The sequence below is a fragment of the Apteryx rowi genome, unplaced genomic scaffold (genome assembly GCF_003343035.1).
Source record: "Apteryx rowi isolate R43461 unplaced genomic scaffold, aptRow1 scaffold_322, whole genome shotgun sequence".
Lineage (NCBI taxonomy): Eukaryota > Metazoa > Chordata > Aves > Apterygiformes > Apterygidae > Apteryx > Apteryx rowi.
The window spans coordinates 902,837-927,670 of record NW_020449664.1 but is presented as its reverse complement, the minus strand read 5'-3'; the positions used below and the strand labels follow the sequence as shown (position 1 = coordinate 927,670).

General features: G+C 45.6%; 1 protein-coding gene across 1 annotated transcript in view; it reads left to right on the top strand.

The window, feature by feature from the left end:
• The window catches only part of SHANK3 (SH3 and multiple ankyrin repeat domains 3), a 341,151-nt gene that overhangs the window by 41,035 nt on the left and 275,282 nt on the right, over nt 1–24,834 (top strand). Inside the window, exons 6-9 of the mRNA XM_026071167.1 lie at nt 2,165–2,316; nt 2,715–2,882; nt 3,174–3,290; nt 4,635–4,712. Coding sequence (XP_025926952.1) covers nt 2,165–2,316; nt 2,715–2,882; nt 3,174–3,290; nt 4,635–4,712 — 515 coding nt within the window. The remainder of the gene's footprint in view (nt 1–2,164; nt 2,317–2,714; nt 2,883–3,173; nt 3,291–4,634; nt 4,713–24,834) is intronic.

Here is a 24,834-nt window from a genome sequence, read left to right as displayed (position 1 = left end):
AGCAGCTGCTGAGCTAAGGAAATATTTCCACTACTTTTTTTTTTTTCAAGTGTCATTGCTAGTCATGTGAACGCTATTGCATTCCCGTGTAATGCACATGTCGTTGCAATGGTAATTACCTTCTATTCTGCTATTTAAAATGCATCCCTTACTTTCTAGGTATACAGTGATCCATGTGTACTCTGCTAAAAAAAGCTTGTCATTAAGCAATATATATATATATGAATCCATTTTACATCCTTTTATGTGCTATAAATACACATTTGTGTGTGTGTGTGTGAACTTTCTCAGAAGTTACTTTATATTTTCTTCCAGATTATTGTTAAAAATGAGTGACAGTTTTGAGCTGAGGAAAGGTCCTTAGAAGACTGAGCTGTAAACATCCTCATTTACTAATGATTTCTCTTATTGGTGAACCAGTCTTTAGTCCTTTTGAATGCAGTCTTCAGTAATCTTCATTTTTAATATCAGTGTCTTGTAACGCAAAAGCCATAGAGTTTTAGCAAAGCCACAGGACCTGTCTGGCCTCTACCTATTTCATTTTAAAATTTGGTTAATGGTAATGCTCTAAAATTAATATTCATATGCTTTTTCTTTATATCTCAAACCATTTTATTTTTCTCATTTTAATAATTATTTCTACTAAATCAGGAGACTTTAATTTATGTGCAAGTTAGGTACCTTTCTAAAAAAAATACATAGCTGTATTTATTTCTGGCTGATGAAAACTTATTTTAGCTGGTGTCCACACTGCTCCATGTATGGTATGAAGGATTTGGACAGAAAGACCTAAAGACTTGTTAGACCATTCTCAAACACTGAAAAAAGAAGCTATGCTTATCTTTTTTTTTTTTTTTAATAACATTGCACTTTGAAGAAAACAGATTTATTTGATTGTAATCAAAGTGTTCAGAAAAACATTCTGTCTCTTGAGGAAACCTTTCTCATTTTGCATCCAAGAACATTTTTCTTCCTCCTGGGTGCTATGAGGAGGATCAAAACCAGCCCATGCATAGGGGGACCGTGGTCCTTTTGTAGCAAAGCTCTTCTGAAAACCTGCAGGGTGGGACGGGAACCACCATCCCTCGGCGCTGGCACCGCTGGCCTCCCCCCAAGGAGGGGTGTCTCATGCCTGCCCACGCTAGGGACCAAGGTGGGGCGTCTGCAGGTGCAGCCGCGTCCGTTCGACTCCCAGCAGAGAAGGGCAAGCCGTACTCAGAGCTGGTGGACTCATGAGGGTTGAACTTGGCCAACGCACGCACGTTGAAAAAGTTGTGTATTTGAAAGGTGTAAGGTTGGTTCCTGGCGGAGGTGGCTTTGGCCATCTGGCGCAGAGGGGCCTCCTGGATTTTCTGAGCTGCTCTGCACTAAGAGCAAGGGGTGTGCGTGGGGCTCCTGCTTCTGCCTGCAGAACCAGCACATGGCCGTGGGCACCGGTGGGGTGGAGAGGTGAGGGAGGCCTGTGGAAGGGAATTCCTGTGGTTCTGCTGCTGCCTGCTCGAATTATATCCCGACATGGAGCCTGTCCCGACCCATGGAGCAGTCCTGGGAGTCAGGGCTGATTCCTGGTGAGAGATGGGACGGCAGTCCGGTCCGCCGGGCGAGTTCGTGTAGGCTCAGCAGGACTCGCAGGTGCTGACTGCTGTGCCAGGGCGCACGGCTGCGAATCTCCTCCCGAAACAGCAGCCCCGCTGCAGAGGGAAACGGAGGGAGGATACCCATTTTCTCCTCCTCCTCCTCCTTTTCCCCTTTGTACAACTGCTGCGTCCGGACGTTTCGTTTCCGCTGCGCAAGAGCGAACAAGGGCGTTTTTGCTGTTTGTTAAGCTGCCGTCCCTTTTCTTCCCCCTCTCCTGTCCTGGGCTCTCATCGTGCACCAAAAAGGGCCTCTCACAACAGACGTTGATGGGGAGGTTTCCGAGCAGCTCTCGGACTCGCTGCATACAGGGTATTCGGAAAGACCAGCCGGTGTCCGCTGCAGCCGAGCTGGGTGCCGCCGTCCCGAGGAAAGCGGGGAGCGCGCAGCGCGGCTGGAGCCCAGGCCAGGAGACGCAGCCAAGCTCGAAGGCCGGCGCTGTCACCGCGGCCAACGCCACTCTGGACGATGCCCGCGCGCGTGCGCTCGGCGGTTCTCACCCCCTGCTCTCTCCCCGCGCGCGCTGCAGAATGTCCCCTGACGGCGGCAGCGCAGCTGGAGCACAGCGCGGAGATGATCAAAGCGCTGCGCAACGGCGGAGCTCACCTGGACTTCAGGACGCGGGAGGGAATGACAGCTCTTCACAAGGCCGTCCGGTGCCGCAACCACGCTGCCCTGCTGGTGAGTCCCCGGGGGAAACGGCCAACGCCGGCGGCGGCCCTGCTGGGAGAAGGAGCTCTCCTTCCTGAGCCCCTGCGTCCCGAGCTGCGGGTCGCTGCCCGCCGTTTCCAGCCTTCCCGCGTCCTGCCTCGCCTCAGCTTCCCCCCTTCCGTTGTCCGCGCAGCACGCGCCTCTCCGCCGGGGCCTCTCCCTTCGCAGTGCTCTATGGAGAGCACGGGTCGCTAGAAAAGCTCGGTGACGATAACGGGCGTCTTGGCAAACGAGGCGGCGAGTACCGCCTCCGCCAGGGCCGGGAGCGTCTCCGTCCCCTCTGCCGGTCTCCCATCGCTTCGTCCCCAAGCGTGGCCGCCTGAAGCAGCAGCAGCCGCCCCGGAGTGAGCCCCGCGCTTCCCTTGCAGACGCTGTTAGACCTGGGTGCCTCCCCCGACTACAAGGACAGCCGAGGACTGACGCCTCTGTACCACAGCGCCATGGTGGGGGGGGATCCCTACTGCTGCGAGCTCCTGCTGCACGACTACGCCAGGCTGGGCTGCGTCGACGAGAACGGCTGGCAGGAGATCCACCAGGTGAGCCGGTTGTGCCTGGGCTCTTTCCCAGATTATGACTTTTTCACGGAAGTGATTTATTCGAGATGTATTCATTTGTATATTACTGTAAGGAGCAACAGTGTGCGTGTGCCTGTGTGTTAACAGGACTCTTCAGGGTACGGCTGTAGCCTGACACGACTTTCCTAGCATGGGTGAACCCGGCAGAGGCAGGGGAATGTTTCAGGGTTTACCTGAGTTCTGTTGGTTTGTGTCCTTCCTGGTCCTCCCTGATTTTCTATTTCTTTTTTCCCCCTTTTGTGTCCTGAGCAGGCATGTCGCTATGGCCATGTTCAACACCTGGAGCATCTTCTCTTCTATGGAGCTGATATGACTGCGCAGAATGCCTCAGGAAACACTGCTCTGCATGTTTGTGCTCTCTATAACCAGGTACACCTGTGTGATTTGGGGCATGAGAACAAGAAAACATAGGGCACCAGACTACGTGAGGGAGAGAGGACACACATTGGCCTAGGGCACCTTCTTATTGCTATTTCCAATTCTAGACCTAGAAAAGTTCTTCTGAATTGTATCTATCCTCCCTCCTAGGGTGAGGGTGATTTTGTTTGGAGCACCAGTCTCATTTCAGATTTCTCAAGAGGCAGGTGGCCAGAGGGACGATTGGTCAATGTATTCCTATTCCCAGGATGTTTTTGCTGATTTTCTGCCTAACTCATTCTGTAATTTTTCCTCTGGTTTCTGTTACTACTACATACCAGGTGCAGCAAGCCCCCATCACTGGTCGGGAGGGAGCACTTTGCCTGGGTGCAGAGTGATAATTTGGTCCAGGTGTTTGGGTTTAACTCTACAAGGGGGGCATGTGGCCCAGGTGGGGCCTGTTGAGCACATCCTGTGGTTTGCACAGCTCCAGGGCAGGCGTGTGGGCAGGGGTACCTTCCTTCTCACAAGCCTCCCTAATATCTTACTACCAATCTCTGAATTTTAAAGAAAATTGTATTAGGCAACACAGGGCACTGTATCAGTTTTATTTTCTATGTGGTCACTGAGCTCAGTTCAGGAGAAATCAAGGGTGGTGGAAGAGCCATCTCTGATCTTATCTCAGGCCCTGTGCCCAGGGTGCAGAGGTCGCTATCTAAGGATTTCTCTCAGAGGTTGTGTTTCTTCCTAGAGACTTTATAAGTTGTATTATGTGTTTTGATTGTAAATGGAATTTGCAGTTTCTGTTCCTGAAATGAAAAACTGAATACTGTTATGCTTTGCAATAGGCGTTGATACATGTAGGCTGATTTGTGGCTTATACGATAGGTGTGTTTTTCTGCACACCAAGGACTCTTATATGGAAAGGACAACTTCTTTTTGTGGGGTGGGTTGGCAGAGAGGCATTAAATACTGCAGCGGCCTGTAAGCATGTGGAAAGACTGGCATTTAGGAGCACAGAGCATTCAAAACAAAAGCAATAGAAGGCTTTAATAAATAGCAATAAAACCACACAGGAGTGCGTGGTGGCCACTGGGCCCTGCAGCTGTGCTCCTGGGGTGAGGTTAGGGCATGGCCAGGGTGCAGGAGCCACAGAGCAGCACACAGGCAGATGGACCTGGTCAGCTTGGTGAGCGGGGGATCACCAGTTAAAAGGGGTTGAACACCCTTACACGTTCCTTTCTCTTGCCAAAGGAAGCTTTCTGAGCACAATGAAACCACATGGTTTACTTTGTTGTCACCAGTCAGCAATGCTAATTGGTTTCTTCTTTTTTCCCCTCTTGCTTGCTTTCCTAGGAGAGCTGTGCTCGGGTTCTCCTCTTCCGTGGGGCGAGCAAAGAGATTCGCAACTACAACAGCCAGACTGCGTTCCAGGTGAGGCAGGGAGCTCCCAGCTCCTTCCCCTTGTGCTTGGCTCCTCTCACAGAGCTCTTCGTGCATAGGTTGTACATGACGTGCCCCCAAATCAGGGCAGCATCTGCAGCGTGTCCTAGGCACATATGTGATAAAACTAATTGGAACAAAACCATTGATTCAGGATGTCTATTCTGACGTTGCCTTAATTGCTGGAGCAGGAGGGAGGAAAGAGAACATGTTGTACACATGGAAGGGACTGTGACAATGATATCTTATGAAGAGAGGCTAAGAGAGCTTGGCTTGTCTTGTAATGTGTAACAGAGCTTGAAAGGAGAAACTATTAATGTCTATAAACATTTTGGGATAAATGTCAGAGAGGGAACAGAATCATTAGAAATAAGTTTTGCCACAAAAATGAATGCATCTAAACTTGCCGTTAATAAAGTTAGGAGACCTGTAGCCACAAGAGGAGTGAAACTCTGCAATAGCTTTCCAGGAAATGCTCTGGGGAACATAGGCAGAGAAGGGGAAGCTCAGTCATTTTACAGTGCGACTCCTTCCATAAATTCATCAAGTTACAGGAAGTGACTGTCTGCAAATACCATAGGCTGCAGTCCGTGATGCAGGAGGTTGCTTCCCATCCACAGTCTGCTTTGCCCTTCTTTGTGAAAGTTTTTGAACTTGAAATAGCCAGTGTCTGTGCTCCTGTTGAAACACAGTCACTTGCCTGAGGACCCTTCAGAAATGTTTTGACTCAATGCCCAGCTAATACTAGTCTTCAGGTATCCCTTGAGAGCAGAGTGTGCCTGCCAGTGTCTTACTCAAATACCAGCTTAGGTGCCTGCAGATGAGCTCCCAAACCATTTGCCTTCAAGAAAGTCTTTTTTTTGCTTCTTTTTCCATGTTGTTTATAGATGCTCTAGGCCATAGAGTCTCAAGTATGACCACAATGAAGTCATACAATCCCTACAAACATCATGATGATCCCTGTGAGAAGCCTTATTACACATGCAATCAGGCTTGTTAAACATGGGCATCTGCGCTTGTCATTACAACAGCTGTTTGTCCTGGATGCAAATTGGTAGGGAATTGCTGAGCAGATATTCTGCACATGCTGGAAATCTGCCACATTCTGGTTGTGCTGGGCCTGCTTTGTGTCTCACAAGGAAGAAATTCACATGTGTAGTGAGTCTTGTGTGTCCTGAGATACTGGCATTTCCTGAAAATGCACCAAATACCTGTGCAGCATGTGTACCAGGAATGCGTAGGGAAGAGGGAAGCTCTTCTCTGATCTGACTGTTTTTTGGCAACCATGATGAATTTGATGTGGTTGTCCTTGAAAACCTCTGCTGCAAGCTGCTGGAGTGGTGTTACATTCTGCATAAGGTATTTCATTTAAATTTTAAATAAGCATATCTTTTAATATGAATTAAGCCTACAGTCATAAAAACTGTACATACAACTTGCATGTGTAATTACCATGACTGTATGTACAAATTATGCATCTGTGTGGAGATATCAGTTAATTAAATATTTCTGTGGTCAGGTGTAAGGAACTAAAAATGTTTATGTAGTTTCAGGAAATGAATATATAGCTCATTTTCTTAATCTGTTGAGAACTGATTTCTTTAGTAAAACTGAGACCATGTTGCTTAGAAGCTGTGTCACGTTTTGGTTTGGATGCTGAGAGAAAAAAGGGTCCTGAAGGTCAAATCAAGTGTTTCTTATAAGCAGTCCGGTATTTCGTCACATCTGGGAACATGAACCTAGATTTGCACCATGGTGCTACACCAATAATAGAATGAATTCATCTCAGTTTAAGTGTCTCCAGTGCAGATCCCTGCACTGTATTTAGTTGTCTGGCGCCCTGTAATAGCGGAGAGAGCCGGGAGTGTCATTTATGTGATGGAAATGCAGGTGTTTCTGGAGGAGGAGAATCTCGCTGCACCTCCACTGGCAGCCCGGGGTGCCTGGCTCCGGTGGGTGCTACATGCACAGGACCAGAGGAATGCCACTCCAGACAGCTTTGCTCTTAACGACCAGTGTCATTGCTGTTCCTTACTAACGCACGGCAAGTGCTAGGAGGTGCCTCAGCTCAGCCCTGACAGCCCTTCACGAGGGGCATCATCCCATGGGAGGCTCTTCTCTGTGAAATCCACCTTCGCTTAGACCTTTCTCTGCCTGCTCCATGTTATCTACTACCCTGGGAGATGGGTCGTGAAAGGGCTTGTGCGGATGGAGGCAGGAAGGTTTGCCATGCTCGGAGATACTGCTGTTCTTTGGGGAACTTTGCTCTGGGAAATGAGCGTATTCCCATCTGACTTCTCTGATTTAACCTAAAAATATTATTTCCAGAAAGGGGCATCTTCTAGGAAACAGCTGCTTGCTTTACAAATGAGTTGAGCTTTGGGAATCCAGAGATGGAGAAAGGGCAACTTCTTGTTTTGGCATTTGTAGGACATGGGGTGGCTGGTGAAGGAGAGGTAGTATAGCAGGTGGTGCAGAAATGGCTTCTGCTCTGATTTTGCTCCTGTCCTGCAGAGTCCTAGTGAGTGCTAATGAGGAAAAAAAACAGTGTTTGTTTTTTCCTTTTTGAAGTAGTGTGACTAATTGGAAGTTTCTGTTCCAGAAAATGAAAACTGTGTGCAGTAATCCAATCAGGTTTTTTATTGACATAAGTAGAACCTGATCCAAACCAGAATTTGATATTGGTGTTACGTGCTCCTATCAGTTCCCGACTTGCAAATAGAAGTTCTATGACTCCCTGCTTAGACTGTTTGCTCAGTATTTCAGCATGTCATTAAGTCACTGACTGCTGTGAAGTCTGGCACTTCCTCGTGTATCGTCTTCATGTAATTGTGGTAATGGGATGCTACATTTCTACGACGGAGTTTCAGCATGGCAGAGGAGACCTGAGTCTGTATGAGGGTGCATGTGTGCTACCCAGAGCAGTTCTCCTGCGGCTGAGAGATCCTATAAATACCTCTCTTTTTTCATGGCTATTTAGTCAGATTACTGCACATAGCTGTTGTTAATTTGATTGTTACTGTTAATCAGATAGCTTGGTGTCAGTGGCCTGAGATGACTCAAGATAGCATTGAGTAATTTAGAGAGTTTAGAAGTTGTAATCTGCTTGGTTATCTTCCTTGAGGCAAATTAGCCTGGGGTGGCATGCCACCTCTCTGTGTGTGGTTTGTTAAGCTGTTCCAGCTGCTAGCTGACCCAATGCAACGCTTGTGGAATATAGTGCTTGATCTGCATGGTGGTACGGGAGTGCTGAGTGTATTATCGCCTCTATGTGGCTGATAGTTGGTTTCAGGAAAGAGTGCCAGAACAGGGTAGGTTTAGGATTAGAGTTTACCCAGCGTATCTTCCCAGCTTCTGGCAGTCTGCAATTTACTATTTTCCTGAGCCAGCGTTTGTACTTACATCTCTGTCTTTAATTGCTCTTAGCTTGCTTTTCTTCTATAAACTAAGAGAGTCCCTTGTGTAGATGCAGTCCTTCCCAAAGCGCCACAGCTTCATCCAAATACTTTCTTCTCCCTGAAGGATGGAGACATCATGTTTCAGGTAGGATATTGCATACCTGAAATATACTGGATGAAAAGAAAGCCTCTTCCTCCCCCTGCCCCCCCCCTTTTTTTTTGCCTTCCAGCTGCTTTAGCAGTATCTGTAGTGGAGGGTCAGAAGCAAAGTGCTGCCTGGGCACTAGCTTTCTCGCAAATCTCTAACCTCTCATCCATCCTAGGGTGCTCACTGACCCAACTAGATGTACTGACTGCTGGAGCACGCTGTGGGTCAGGAGCCACATCAGCAGCGTAGCACTTCGAAGGGTGAGATGAGTCTTAAAGGCCTTCTGTCTTCCTGTACAGTGTTCATGGCTCAGAAACAGCACGAAGGGTCCACTGTACCAACCAGCGGGGAAGGACAGGCTCTCATCTCAAGCCTGGGCTATGAAAATGGGCAGCTGCAGTTGTGCATGTGATGTACCATCATCATATTTAAACAATACAAAGATACCCAGCAGAGGGCTGGAACAAGCAGACAGATGCATGGGGTGGGCAGTCATACAAAAACAGTGAATGCTTGCTGAATCACTCAGTGACATCCTTCCTCATCCCCTGGCAGGGTCAGGCATGAGGGTTATGATTTGGGTCAAATGCCAAACTGTCAGCATGGCTCTAGGGCTCGCAGGGGCAGAAGTTTTCTCCAGGCTCATTCATGCTTTTCTCTCCTCTGCCTCTCCCCTTGCAGTTCTCTGATCCCTGAAGTCACAAGGAACATTTGACAGATCAGAGCCAATGCTGTTGTAACACACCAGTGTGGCTTTCCCATTGTGGGAACGCAGATCCAGTGTCTAGTCCTTCCTCTGCCCGAACATCCACGTGTGATCTGTTGTGGGCGTGTGTGCCCTCTCGTGTCAGACTGATGAGCACTTTCCCTTTGCCAAGCCCATGGGAATGTGCATGCCCTGCTGTCCCCCGTTCTCACTGATTGCTCGTGTAAAGCAGAAGATACATAGGACCATTTCATTTTCTCTTCAGTGTCTTGTTGAAATTGTATGCTCTGCTGCTGCAGGCTTGCAGCTGTGTAACAAGTCATTTTCTGTCTCTTTCTTTTGTGTGTCAGCTTGTTCTTCTAAGTTTCTGTGACTTATGATGGCTGAGTATCATCCTCCGCACCATCACTCACTTGGGGAAAATCTCATTCCTGGAAAGAGTTTCTTTTACCGTTCTGTTTGGCTTGGCACAAAAGGGACTGGGAGTGAGATCAGCAAAATCTTCTGCATGAGAAGGCCATGAAAACCCCATCTGACCACGTCTGCCAAGGCAGACATTAGGGACCTCCAGCCATAGATGCTCTTCTCAGAAGCTTGTCACAGGAAGGTGCCACTTCCTCTTGTTTTTGCTTCCTCAGTTTGCAAAGGTCTGGTCCTGCCTGACTCATCAAAGCAGCTCAGGAGTTGCCAAATGGGCCACCATTGCCATGACTACATCTTGGCTCTGATTCATGCACTGAAGGCCAAAGGCTCACCCCATATCGTCTTGCTTGACTCATACTCCACCTTTGACCTGTCTTGTTGCAGTTTCATTGTGCAATAGCTGAAGTGCTATTTCCTCGCTATGAGCTGGAGCTCTCACCGAAGTTTCCCGTCCTCTACGATTTCCTTTCCCCTGATACTAGATGATACTTCCTTTCTGAAGCTTGTGTATTCTCCAGAATATCCCTTCAGGCCGCTTTGGATGCACTGGATACTGCCTCTTCTGTAAGAAGGCCTTCATAACTTTCCACCTGATAATTATTCTCTCTTCTGATGAAGTTCTGCTGTGCCCCCCACCCCCTTCAATGACTCGGGTTTATCCAAAAATCACTGGGCATCTTTTCCTCTGTTCTGAGAAAGAAACATACCTGTCATATATTCTTTCAAGGTCAGAGGCCTCCAGATTTCCCCATGACCCAATGACCTCTGAAAGCTAGGCATTTCAAATAGGCTTATCAAAGACTTCACATTGCGTGTCATAGGTCTGCTCCAGTCTTTCTAGTCTGCTAAGGGTACTAGGCAGGAGCTCTGAAGATGCCGCGTGCCCCTTTGTCCTCTGGACTCCCTTTTTGGGTCTTTTCTCATTTCTGCTAGGGTTTTATTGTCTTGATGTCGTACAACATTGGACACGTGGGTACTGAACAATCACCAACAGCTGCATGCTCCACTTCCCCTTACTTCTACCTCACAATCCTCTCTTCTCTCTCCCTTTTCAGGGATGTTTTTCATGAGTCTGTCTTGCCTGGGGGTGAATGCTGTGTTGTCACTAGAAAAAGAACTGGATCTACTTCAGGGCCATGTTGTCAGGGTCCTGTGGACACTAATAGGCCTTACTGGCCCTGACCAGCCTCACCTGGGCCCCCCACTCGCCCCTGCCTGTGGGCCCAAGAGCCGGTTTAAGCTCAGGCCTCAGTCCTTGCACGAGCTGTGTTGTAGGAATACTGGTCTCCAGCTCAGCCACAGCCATGTCTGTGCTTGGCCATGGACGTAGCTGATCTGGACCTGCAGACTGACTTCTGACCTGACCTTGGACCTACCTTGTCACTATGGGCCTTCATGGTGATCACTGGGCTGTATTTGACTCTGGTTACCCTCGTCAGACCTGATCCTGACTCTGATGTGTGGATTGACTTCCTGGCTTGACCTTGGACCTGCCTTGTCATCATGGACTTCCTTGGTAATCTTGACTCTTGGTTGAACCTGACTCCCTTCTTTGGGTGGTTCAAGAAGGCAATACTAGGCAGTGTTCTGTGTTTTAGGAGGAAGAAGACTTGTCTGAAAGTCTTGATCTTCAAGCAGTGCATTATATTGTGATGAGATTGATCCAGTGTCGCTACTTCAGTTTTGTTCTTGCATGGGACTTGTGATAGCTCAAAGTCCTTCAGGTCAGCCTGTCTACAGTTCTTGTTTTTTTTTTTTTTTTTTTTTTTTTTTTTTTTTACCAAAGCATTAAGTGCTAGCTGCTGTTCAATTGCAGTATTTTGGGTTTCTTTTCCCTTACTTTACTGACAGGTTGACAGAATAATCCCAAGAGACACGACCTTTCAAATTCTGTGAATGACTTTGTCTCTTTTTGAGCATGCGAATGATATGATTTGACTTGGAAATGAAACCATTTACCTTTGCAAGCTGAACTTTATCAGAATAGTTGCTGATTCCCAGATGAGCATGTTCTTCTGTGCAGACAGTCTCTCCTAACCTTGATTTGGCACCGCCTGGGCTACCAAAGAGAAACTGTCTTGTCTTCTAGAGTGTGTGGCCTTTGTCATCTTCTTGACACCGCAGCTATTTCCAAACATGTTTGCTTTGTGTGTTCTCCACTGATCCTCAGGACTCAGAAAGTTTCCATTTACATGTGGCAGGATCAGACTGATATCCCCAGAAGAGAGCTCCTAAAATTCCTTCTGCCTTTCTGATAGGATGCTGGATGTGACTTCCTGGATTGAGATGCCCATCAGAAGTTCTGTTGCTCAGATTTTATGGATGATTCACATCCATGTTGTAGATGGGCCATGTGAAATGGCCTTCCTGACTCACACTGGGGTTTGACATCCAGCTGATGAGAAATGGTTGACTGACTTCCACATTTCTTATTGTTCACCTTATCCAAACCATCTCTGTCCAATTTTGCTATAAGGATGCTGTGGAGGCCGCATCAAAAACCTTCCTAAATTCATTGCCTCATTCCCTGCTCTCTTCTTGTCCACAAAGCCAACCATCTCATCAAAGAAGGCAATAGAAAATTAGGACTGAAAGGGAACCTGAGAGGTCATTTTGTCTGTTCTCCTGCCACCCCCCCAGATTAGCTCTATCTATATGCTTTATGACCGGTGTTGCCTAACCTACTTGCGAGCCCCTTCCATGCTGGAGGATGGCTGCAGCCTCCCTGGGTAGTCTGTTTTTGTGCTTAACTCTCTTTACTGTCAGAAAGCTTTTTCTGACATCTAACCTGAATCTTTCTTTTTGAATTTTAAGCCCATTACTTTTCCATGGTTATTGAGAACAGATTATTTTTGTCCTCGTTGCAGCTGCTTTTTTTGTGTTTTTACAGCCTCATCACCCCTTCTCCACCTAATCTATTCTCTGGACTAAATATGCCAGAACATTCAGGTTTTCCTGACAGAGACCTTGAAAACATAATCTGATCATTACTGTTGATTTACTCTGGATTCTCCCCATATCATTTATTTAACTCAGTTCCTAAAAGTAACCTTCAGCTGAAACCCTGCCTGTTCTGTACAGAGCAGAGGGATTACGTTGCATCTTATTGGTGAGACTGCTAATTGTAAATCCTGATATGTTTTTTTTCCTTTTCAACCACAGCATGACTTTGTTGACTCATGTTCAACTTGTGATCCTGTAAGCCTCAGATCTTTTTTCAGAAGAACTGTTGCCTGCTGTCTTCCAGCCTGTATTTGTGCTTAGTATCATAGACTCATAGAATAATTTGGATTGAACAGACCTCTAGATGTCTAGTCCAACCCTGCTGCTCAGAGAGGGGCCATCTCCAGAGCTGTATGAGGGTGTCCAGGGCCTTACCCAGGCAAGGTTGGGATGTTCCTGAGGCTGGAGTGCTACCACCTCTCTGGACCTCGTTACCTGTTCTCCTGGTGAAGAGTCTTTTTGTTATGCCCAAGCAAAATTTCCCCTGTTGCAACTTGTGACCATTGCCTCTTACTCTTTCTCTGAGCACCTTGGAGAAGAATCTGGCTGCTTCTTCTGTCACCCCTCCTAAATAAGTAATCTCACCTATGAATCTAATAAGCGTATTCTGTATGCCATCATCCAGGTTGCTAAGAAAAATAATTGAATACTACTGAACCTGTCCTGTGAAACAGGGATAGAGTCCTGTGAAACCCAATTAGCCTACCTTTTTAGTCTGACAGTGAGTCACAGATGAGCTTTCTGATCAGTTTTTCATCCAATTGGTAGTAGTTTCACCTAGATTTAATTTCTGTAGCTTCTGAGAGTGTCATGTGAGACTGTTGAAAGTTTTACAGAATACAGCTATACAGTATCTTCTGTTTCTTTACTCTTCACAAAGCTTGGTCTGTTACCTTGTCATAGAAGTAACTTAGATCACTTAAAATTGGTTTGCTCTTTATAAGTTCTTGTCGTCTGTCACCTCTACTTACAAATTATCTGCTTCACCCAGCATTTTTCTGGACATTAAAATTAAGTTGCCTGATCTATGCTCCTCTCTTTCCTGTCCCACACCCTTTTAAAGCTAGTTGTAATGTCAGGCTCTTCCAGTTTTCTGAGAGCTTTCAAAGATTATCAAATTTAACTACTAATGTCTGTGATTTCTTCTAACAGATTTTGGCAGTGTAATTCAGCTTATGGTCTGCAAATCTCCAGTGATTTGCAGAAAAGCAAAGGTGATTCATACACTGATTGCAGAAACAGGCACAAAGGCAAATACTCCCCCAAATACTGTGCCAATTTTATCAGGCCCAACTGATTTGCTGATTTGGTGGTATTTGCTGCATGATCACAGCCAATTCTGGAGTAAAAACAGAAGCAAAAACCCTTCAGCAATCTTCGTACCAAAGCTTTCCTCCCCTGTTGAGTTGCAGGTGCGCTTTTCTGTGGATCTGCTCTTGCAGCTCCTGTATTATAATATGTTTTCCTGTTTTCCAGCTATTCTTTGCTTGTTGTTTCTTATTTTGTATCTTGACCTTTCTCAATCTTTTTTGCATCTGTCACACACATAATTGGGCCTTATAACCTGGTAACACTTTGAATGGTTCTCCTTAAAGATTTACACTTCGATGTTATCTTAACATATCATTTGTATTAGCTTTTTAGTACAACACAAGCACATTGTGAGATGTATTTTCCTTAAAAATTTATATTTTGTTGCTGTAAAATAGACATCCTGGTCTGATCTCTACAATTTGCAGTCGTGTTGCCCAGGAAACAGAATTTGCTCAAGCAGAGGGATTTTGTTAAAGAATATCTTCAGTTAACTGTGGTTTTTCTAATTTAACTTAAACTTTAGCTTACAGTGCTTGGATTTCTTACTTATTAGTGACATCATATCTTATGATGTCATAGAGCATAATACATTCAATTCTACTTATGTAGATTATAAGTGTTCAGTGTTAAGCATATGTCGAAGGAGAAGATAAAGCTAGTAGTTATTTTACATTTTAGTTACCTTAACTGTAAACTCTTGCTAGCTAGCTGCCGTTGTTCCTCAACATGTGTAAAACAGAAACAGCATCTGCTGTTTGACGTGCTTTAAAGACTTGGGCCTAACTTATGCCAAAAATTTTAGCTGATGTGAGAATGTCTATAACATTGTTTTTATTAATAAGCTCCATATTTTTCTTGTCGTCACTACAACGGTAACCTTGTACTCCTCCATCTGTTCTCTCTTGTCAAACATTTGGATTTCAAGGGGAGGTGGGTTTTTGTAAGTGTGTGCAGAGCCTACTGATTTCGCTCTCTAACTCTACTATTGTAGAAATTAAAATAATTTATGGAGGTGTGGAGTTCCAGTTGGCGCCTGGAAAGGTTACTCAACCTGCTGTGTACCAAAAATGCAACACACCTTCCTCAAACTTGCTGCATTTGCTATCTGAGTGGAAAAACAGGATTTCTTCAGCTTTCAAAAGTACATTCATTAAATGTTAACATAAAATTGATGAAATTTGGGACCTATGAGAAATTTATTATCTGTGCTTAAGTTCTTTGTTATCCTTAATGATCAGCTAACATAATATCCCAGCCTATTCTAACCTTTCTTATACTTGAAATTAATTAAAAACTTGCTCATAAATCAGATTTTGAAAGAGTAGTTTGCAATGCAAATAAACTACTAATGATTGCAAAGTCTAATTGCTCCTTTTTGAGTGGCAACAATTTCCATGGGTGAGACTGGCACCTCTTGGTCTTGAGTGTGCCGTAAGCGGGGCTCGACGCCTTTCGGGGTGCTCAGCATCTGTTCCCACCATCTCGTTTTGCTTCTCCAGCCACAGAGGAGGAGTTGCCTGTGCGGCGCTCGGGCTTTTTTTGATGCGCCGAAGGCGTAACAAGCTTTGCTTGTGTGTGGACAACTTCTCTTCATTTTTCAGCCCTGGTGCCTCTTTAGGCCTATTGGGAACTGTAGGGTAAAGCAACCTCCTCCCCTTCTGTCTGAAAATAACATCGCCTCTCTGGAGTGCAGTCTCTGCCTTAACTGAGGAATGAAAATACCAAGGGCAGGGCAGGCAAACCTGCTCTCCCCCGGCCAGGAGAGAGGCAGAGAAGAGCGGGACATATGGCTTCGCAGTTGCAAAGGCCCAAGGTTACTGCTGTGACTGCTAAGTTCATGCTCCTCTCACAGGCAGGCAGGACGCAGATTAAAGGGGGGCTGAGTCTGTTAGCTCTCCTAGTAAGCTGTTTAATTACCCTCACTGCTAGGAAATTCTGTTTTATTTCAGCGTTATTCTACCTAATTTAATCCTCCCGTTATTGGATTTTGTGTGTGTGGCAGTAATTGGAAAGCCTTGCAATTGGATTTCTTTCCTATGTATTAGCACCGATGCATCGTGATCTGGTCATCCATCAGTTTTCTCCATTGATGAATAGAATAGTCTGAGCTCCTTTAACACTCACATTTTAAGGCTTTTATATCTAACAGATCATTTTTATGCCCATCAGTTGAATTTTTCTCACTCTTCCCACACTCTTCTTGAAACAGGGTTGCTAGGAATGACCCCAGTATACTAATACAGGTCTTGCTACTGTGACATACAGAGCTTTTCAATGACTTGATGTTATTTCTAATTGATACTTTCAATTAGTCTTTATAGGTACAGTATTACCCTGAGAGTTTATGCTGGTGTCCTTTTTTTTTTTTTTTTTCCTCTGCCTTTATGTTCCTGCTTTCTGAGAAGAGTTTTATCTCTTGCAGCTATGTACTGTGGCCCTTTTTCATAGCCTGGCTGCACTCAGACCAACATCACGAGGCTCAGATTCTGCTGTAACAAGAACTTATTTATTATCCCACCAGACTTTGTGCTGTCATCAGTTTTACCTTCTGAGAGTCAATATCTTTGGCTAAATGGTCATTATAAGCATAGAGTAGATTTGGACCAAGAACCTGAGCGATGCCGCCTAGTAATGTCCTGCTTGATGATATCTCTGTGCTAACAAATACATTTTGAGCTAGTTAAATTGTACGTAACACATAACACATACATAATCAACATATCCTGGTCCCAATCTGAATATGCTGTTGTGAAAAAAGGTAAATGTATTGTATCATACATTCCTGGGCATGAATGGCTTCAATAGAGGTCAAGATGCAATTTTTTCTAGCTGTCCCGTGTAGGTAATCAGCCCTGCAGGTGTTAGTTTTGAAGCACGTTTGACAATCTGCTAAGGAGACTCTACAACCGGTCAAAGTAGCTTGTCTTAGTGCTCCTCTCTGCTTAGAAAATCAGAAATTTGTTCTTAGTTTTTAACCTATTTTTTGGCAAAGTAAGCATATGTATTTGTCCAACAGTGTAGTAGTAGGATAATTGCTCACCATTCTTTTTGTAATGTTCTTTTAAGATTTGGAAGACTGTCACCGTATCTTCTCTTAGTTTTCTGTCATTTAGGCTGAACAAGCCCAGTTCTTTCAGTCTTTCCTAAGTCACTGTGTTTTCAAAGTCTCTTTTTCACCTTATTGCTTTGCATTTGTTTCCATCCTTAAAGAATTGTGCCCCAAACCTGAACATATCTTTCCAGATGGGGCCTTACCATCTTGTTACACATCCTGGAATTAAAATTTGTCTTTATGCAACATCACCATTTTGTTGATTTATGTTTAGTTTGCGTTCCACTGGTACTATACATTGTTTTCTGCTTTATGATGCCTAGCCACTTATTCTCCATTTTGTATTTGTGCATTTGATTTCTGCATTCTAAGTGTAACACTTTGTCCTAGTCCTTACTGAGTTTCATCTTACTGATTACAGAAGTCAGCCAGACTCATAAACTTGTCAATCAAACTTTATTCTTCTTTCTTTCTTTATTTTTTTTAAACAAGATTTATTTTCCTAAAACTAGGGAAATTATCAGCAAAACAGGAATAAAAGATAATTAGATTCTGGGGTGTCAAAACTGGCATAAAGTCTGCAGGAGAAAATAATTCAGAAAAACATTCTAAATGCTAAATCTACATCTATTATTAATGTACTGTATGTGGCTTCTGTGAAGATGTTAAAAAACAAACTAGATATTGTGAGTATAGTTAATACTTTTTATGCAATATTATTGCGGCAGTTTTGAAAATGTTTCAAACAGCAAGGCAGTAAACCAGAAAAAGGTGCAGTAATGAATGAATGTGGTAGGAATATAAGCCCAGGTAGGGGCAATTGCAAAGCAAAGCAGAAGGGAGAAGGTGTGAATCACCGTAGATGAAAATATGAAGATAACTTCCAGCTTCGTAGTAGCAAAAGAACTGGGAAGAATGTTAGAGAGGGAAACCGGTAAGGGAGGAACAGAATGAAAAACATGAAAAGAGAGAACTTTTTTTTTTCCTCTCTCCCCTAGCAGTATTTCTACTCTGTAATCTAGAATTGAGCCTTTCTGTGGTTAGAACAAAACTTTTATTTATTTTAAAATTGCGGATTGCTTAGTGTGCTCAGGTGAACCTGATACCCACAGAAAATCCCTTTGGTGTGAGCAGCCGCTTCAGATGGTGTTGTGCGCAGAGCGGCGGGCTGCCCTCGTCGCTGGGGCTCTCAAACCACGCGGGTGCCAGAAGAACGTGCGAGGAGAGGCTGAAGTTGAGGAGGCTGAAGCGTGTTCGCCAAACTCTGCGGAAGCTGGTGACCTGCAGCCCCAGGGCTCGGCGGGACGGGTCTGCGGATGGGCTGTCCACGGGGACAGGCAGCAGCCGGGCAGCTGACGATGGAGGGACCGGTTCCTTCTGTCTCCGTTCCCTGGGACTGGGAACTGGAGTTTTGGAGGTCAATGCTTTCCATAATATTAAATGTTGAAGAACACTGATGATCCTCCAATTCCCTGGAACGTCTCTAATTTTCTAAGACCTGCCCTTTTAATGGTGTGAAGAGTTCCTCCACTAGTTCTTTTGAAGATTTTTTTTTGTAAGTTATCAGGCCTTTTTATCTGAATATTAATTACATTTAGCAAATGCTGTCTCTCATCTTCCTTCATCATAGCAGGTACATTTCCATTCCATACCTGCCATCGTTAGGGAAGAATACATTCCCTTGTTTCTACTAAATACCTGCTTTCTTGCCTTTTCTGCGTTGTTGTTTATGATTGTATCATCTGCATCTAATGATGAACCAATGATTGACCTATGTTTTTTTTTCTTCTTTATGCTAGGTTTAAAATGTTTTCTCCTGGTAGATCACTGGCTTATTTAGCTGCTCTTATCATCATGATATAGTTGAACTCTGGGCTTCCCATTGCTAGAGTTATAAGTTTGTAGAGCATGGGAAGACTGTGTCTGGCCCTGAATGGTTTTCTGTCTTGGTGTTAACAGGCTGTAAGTTGTTTTTTTTCTGAGAGGTTGAGCGTGGGCTTGCTCACAGAGCGAGTGCACGTGCCGTATGTGCGCCCCAGACGTCCCGCCTTTGCGCGTCCCCCTCTCCCACACGCTGCCCGTGCGGGTGCCCGGAGAGGTGCCTACCTGTGCCCTGCTCCAGACATGCAGCAGTCCGCTTGCCAAGGAGCAGTTTTCATTTGTCTGACAAACTTTTTTATTTACCTACTCTCTCAAGGCTTTCTTCTTATCCTCATTTTATTTGATTTGCTTTCTCTCCATTTTCATTTGAAGTTTGCCTTGTAAAAATTGATCAGGTTTCTGGCCTCCTGGCTCCCTCCCACTCCTCCTCCGCTCTTCGGTGTGAGCCTGATCTAATTCTGAGTCAGATGCCATCTCAGCTTCAGTTATCCGGATGATGTTGCCAACTTGAAATCTTCCCTGACCGGCAGCAGCCGTGCTTCGGTTACAGATGTTACACAAAAGCGTCTGCTTTGCATGGGAAGCCCAGCATTTCCCTCTCCTTCATGTCGAGAATCTGGCAGCTCTCGGGAGGTCTGGCAGACTTGTCTCTGGTTCTGGTGGTGAGGACCGTTCTGGGCACAGATCTACATGCTCTCCAGGGCCTCCAGAGCATCCTTCAGTGCTGGACAGACCAGAGGCCAGACTCTCACCAGCTCTTCTCCAAGTTGATGTACCTGGCCTCTTTATCCTGTGCTGCCTGCTCTGTATTGCACTGTCCATCATGGCTCCATTTGAACAAGTAGACCCGAGAAATATCCTCACTGCTCTGTCTACTCTCTCTGCTGTGTCTGGGGTACTCTTTCCCCAGGCACTGATTGTCCATGTACCTTGCACTCAGCTCTCTATGACAAATAACCATGATTTGATCTCTTAAAGTGTGCTTCATGACACTGGGAGGTTTCTGTGCAGTCGCCATCATGGCTCTGGCCAAATATGTTGCTGTTTCCTTGCAGAATCTTTCTCTGGATTTTCAGGAGGTGCAACCAACCCACCTTTGGTCTCTGTAGGAAGCCAAAGCTCACTTCCAGAGCCTTTCTACAGCATGGCAAATTCATGGGACTTGTGACCTCCAGGACATTCCACTCATAGGCCCACATGGCTGCCCGGCCCCCTGCTGATGTGGCCTGCAAGAGTCTTTGATAGCAGGGTGTAGGGGAGGTAACAACCTCACACCAAGGCTACTGTTGGTGGTCACACCGGTACTCCCTGGTCAACTCACTGCTGCTCCCCTTGCAGCCTGTGCTGATGGTTATCAGCCCTGCTGGAAATGACAGTCCTGAAAGAGATGAGATTCACTCCTCAGAGTCTGCAACTCAAGTTTCTCCTTCTCTTCCATCTTGAAGCCTTCCTGAACATGATGCCTCCACAATGGCTTCTTATGCTTTGTTAGCTTCACAAGAGCATTCAGAGTTAAGGACATTCTGCTCCCCCTTGTTGGAGGAGATCACAGCATCATCTGCTTCTCTTTAGGACAGTTTTTATGCATCTCATTAAGAGAATCATCCTTTTTTTCCAACAGTTTCATAAGCCTCATCTGAAAATACTGATAAAATATGTCTCTCTTGGCCTAGAGCTAAATGGTTGTAGCTTCAGAAGGTTCTGTTTCTTCTACATGTTTATCTGCACCTGTTGTCTGGTGCAGATCATTAGCAGATACTTCTTGTAGGCTTAGTGGCAGTATGTTAGTCTAGCTGCCTGGCTAAAGTTCCTCTTCTAAATCAAGGGCTGTGTGTATGGTCCATAGAAAATCTAAATACTCTTTTCCTGTATAGATGATGGGCAGTAATCTGGGTGTTTCCAGGAGGTATTGGTTCTACTGCACATATATAGTGTGGTTGGTTTGCAGACACAAAAGACATTTGAGATGCATTTGTTCCAAATCAGCTGTGTAGCTCATGCACAGGAGGTCTGTCTATTGCTTTCAGGAAATGTTGGGTCTACAGTGTAGTCATACAATGACTGACCCCAAAGACACTTTCTGAAAGCATCAGACTAGCTGCATCTGTGCAATATAATCACAGTATACATTGCTGTGAACGTATCTAGAATTTCTGCTCATATGGCAGCCCAGATGGAGCTACCATATGTAAGCAGTAGGAATGACCTAGTAGGATTGCCAGATTTCTGGAAATCTAGAACAAATATAGAAAATGCTTGAAGTCTGCCTGGCCAAGTAAAGGTAGACAACTTTGGAAAAAATCCAGACATACAGTAGCACTACCTGAATAAACAAATTGTGATGATTAAAAGAATTTCTGTTATCTTGGATAATGGAGAGGTAGAACACCATCAGCAGTGAAAACCTCTATAGCTGGCAAAGTCCTGGGGAAAGTAATACAGAAATGACTGATAACACAGTCTGGCATGTTTACAGGATGCTTCTCAGGGCTTTGGGGATAGCTGAGGTATGAAATTGTGTGAAAATACCAGCATTTTCAGAGCCATGCACTCTGGCATCTACTCAGTATTCCTCTGTGCTTCATCCAGGCAATTTCATTTTGAAGGTATCATCAAGAAAGCTAAACTCCTACCATGGAACTTTATCTCTTTGCCTCCCTCTCTTCCTTTTCCTTCTCACTTCCTAGCCAACGTCTTTGTCAACTGGGGACTTCCCTCACCTCAGGCACATACTGCTAGGACTCTGTGACCCATGGCTAGTTGATGTGTTTTGGTACTCTGTCTCCAAGCTCCCTACTCCCCTTCTCTTTGAGAAGATGATATTATCAAAGGTGGCAGCCTGTCCGTTAGCTTCAAGTGCCACAGGATCAGTCCCTTCCTCAGTACAGGAGAACGGTGCTTTACCATGGATATTTTTAGGGGGCAAAGAGCAGATAAGGGTGGAAATCCACCTTGGACTTAGGAAGGTCCATGTTTGTGTGCAGAAGTTCAAGGGGTTTCTACCCACTATTGTACTGTCATTGCATAAGGAAAGCTGCATCACTTTTTTTACATTCAGGATGGTTATTCTTCACACTTCTCATGCAAAATACCTGCGTTGCAGGTTGGCCAGGACTGTTATCCCTGGAGGTCTTCCTCTCTGAGCTCTCCACGGGACTGCTGAGATCCTGGCCATGGTGGCAGTCACCTTCAGTTGGGACTGGGTAATCTCGTACCCTTTAACGGGCAACTCAGTGAGTCCAGTGATGAGCTGTCTTTCAACAGCATCGCTAGCTAGATGGGCATCAGGTTGCTACAGAAAAGCTCTCCCCTGATCCTTAGGAAATTCATCAAAATTGAACTGGTGTCCCATTGTGTTGTGGTTCTTTCTCCCTCGAAAAATTGCGAGACTCAGAGCTGAAGTTGCATCCTGTAATGACTTGTGGGGCAGTTTGAGCGTGTGCGCTGGTGGGGACTCGCACACGCCTGTTGAACGGAGACAGGTACAGGCAGATTTGTTATCCCTTCCATAGACTGGTGCTCGCTCGAGAGTGGATGGAAACTGAGGGTCCCTCCCAGATGTGCTCCCTGCCTGCCCATGCCTGCTATGTGCCTTCGTGCAGTTCTGCGTCCGCAGGCTCTGCAATGGGCGAAGGACGCAGGCTGCAGCTGCCTCAGTGGAGTTTGGTCTCCAGGGCTTTTTTCCCACCTGCTAATAGCAGGAGGGCTCCTGCTCGGTGCTCCTACTCTCACTGGATCCATTTTTCATATAATGTATGCATGCTCTCTTCCTTTGCCAAGCTCTTTGACCCTGCTGTTCTGGGATACTTCTTGGAGCTGAAGGATGCAATATCTTCCCAAAGCTCAATACATCCATCTGAGATCCATCTTGGTGCTCCATCCTGCTTCATGATTCAGCGCAAGGAGATAACACGGTCTACAGTATGAATATACAGTGACAAAACAGAACAAGAATATTTATTATTATAAAGGCAGGCCTGGAATGAAAACCTGGTTAAGTGCTGTAGTTTAAAGTTGTGTAACCAGTGTCTGTGTGGCTTTGATTTATGTTTGTTGGTAGAAAGGAGACTGCACACCTCTGTTAGAAACCTGTGCTAAGTGGAGCAAGGAGGCAGCAGTCTTTGGGCCTGGCTACAGTGGCCTGGCGCTGGGGATGGAGGTGCCAGCTGTGCTGAAGCCCCAGGCATCGCGAAGATGAGTTTCACTGGTTTCTCTTTTGTAGTACTGGACACCCCCAGTGAGCTGTGAGAGGTGGGTTAGTAGACAGCTGAGATGTGACCGCTCCCACTGACATGAAGTGCATCAATAGTTTGCAGACGGACCCTCCATACTGTTACGCCTTGGCACGCTGTTACTGTGTTCGTGGTGAATCATCATCTATTACCCTAGTTCCATGTTGTGAAGAGGGTTGTAGGGGCTGAGGAATCTTCCCTTGGTTTTATGCAGCATAGTGGGTATACATGAAACTACTTTGACGTGTGCATATCCCGCTTGACCACCTTTGAGTTTTCTCTGAAGAAAAGCCACTCTGTAGAAGGTTTTACAGAGCAGAGGGCATGGCAACACAGGTTTCTTCCTTGTCCTCCCCTGGCTGGAGAAGGCAAGTGCCTAGCACACAGAAAAAGCAGCAGTTTCATCCCTCTGACCTCTCCTGTGGGCAACTTAGCTTTGGTGACGGAGCAAAGTCCTGACTTGCAGCTCCTCTTGCTGCTGCCGCGCAAGGCATCCGCTTGCTGTTGGATCGGGAGTGGATGTATCTGCTGAACTGGGTAAAGGGGAATAGAAAAGTGGATGTCCTGTCTGTGTTGTGAAGCAGCAGCCGGGTGCACGTACAAGCAAGCGTGGGGAGTGTGCAGACTGGTGCTAGGGAGCTGTGGAGTGCGTAGAGGCAGTAGCGGTGCAGCAGACCCGTTCCGCTGCAGCTAGACATACGTGCAGAGATGTTTTCACAGTCCTGTTATCCACAGAGTCTGGCTTAGATCTCACGGCTGTGACTCTTTCCGGGAATATTTGAATGAACTTTCTATTTTCTGCTCTTAACTTCTAAGTCCTTATAAGCCCACTGATACTACGTACAGCACAGCCTGTTCAGATACCCCTCCTCCCTTCTTTTTCCTTTTAGAAATCACTGCATTTGCCTAAAAAGGTAAAAATAAACAAATTGCTGTTAGATTAAAAAGCATAGTCACTTTGATATCATGCTATTGAATGAGTCAAGGCGTAAAAGCATTTAAGAAAATAATCGTGTGCTGTGGCCATAATACGGATGTGTCTTTTCCCATCTGAATATGCATTTTCATTGCTCATTCTGTGGCATGCGGGAGGACAGATTCTTCTATATTGTAGCATGAGGACAAAGCATGGTGAGAAATTCCCTTTGCGTAGTATTTGTTATCTCCATACTATCAATAGGATAAGTAGCCTGGCTGTGATGTTAAGAGGGCATTCCTGTGTTGGATATCTGGCTTTTTTTTGAAATAAAATCATTTATCTTCTGTGGGGTAGTTGGAACATTTTTCTGGTGCAGTCACCAATTCCTCCCACTTTGTTTTACAAGCGCTATAAATTTTAGCTTTAAAGTGTAAACAAACAAAAATCTATTTTCACCAGTTTCCATCTATGAAACTCCCTTTTCATGTTTACCTGTACCCCAAAACGAATTGCCTTTTCACTTGGAACACTTCATTGACACGGTCTATCGTGCAGTCTCTCAAACCATTTCATCAGTGCAATTGCATCGAGCGAGCTGGCACCGGGGCGGGAATGAGCAGACGGGCACGGAAACCTCTCAAGTGGTTTCATAGCCGGGGAAGTCAGTGTGCTGTGAAGCCCCAGCTGAGATGTGGAATCCAATGCAATAAGTGAAAGCCTTTCAACTCCTTTGCTTTTTCCTAGTTGGACTGAAAAATATAACCAGCAGGGCTCTTCTCCCTTCTAGGGATTTACATGAGATTATATTCTTAGCCGACTTCTTATTCAGCGTGTTTCTTCTCGCCTTTCCTGGAAGTCGTAACACTGGCTCGGCTATGAAAGGGAGAGCTTCTGCTGCCTGAACGCGGGGGTCCGGTGTCAGGCGCGGCGGGGACCTGCGGGAGAGCTCCAGCTCCTGCAGCGGCAGCTGGGGGCCGGGCGGGATGCCCCAGGGTATGGGTAATGGCATTGGCCGCTTACATTGCGGCAAATAAATC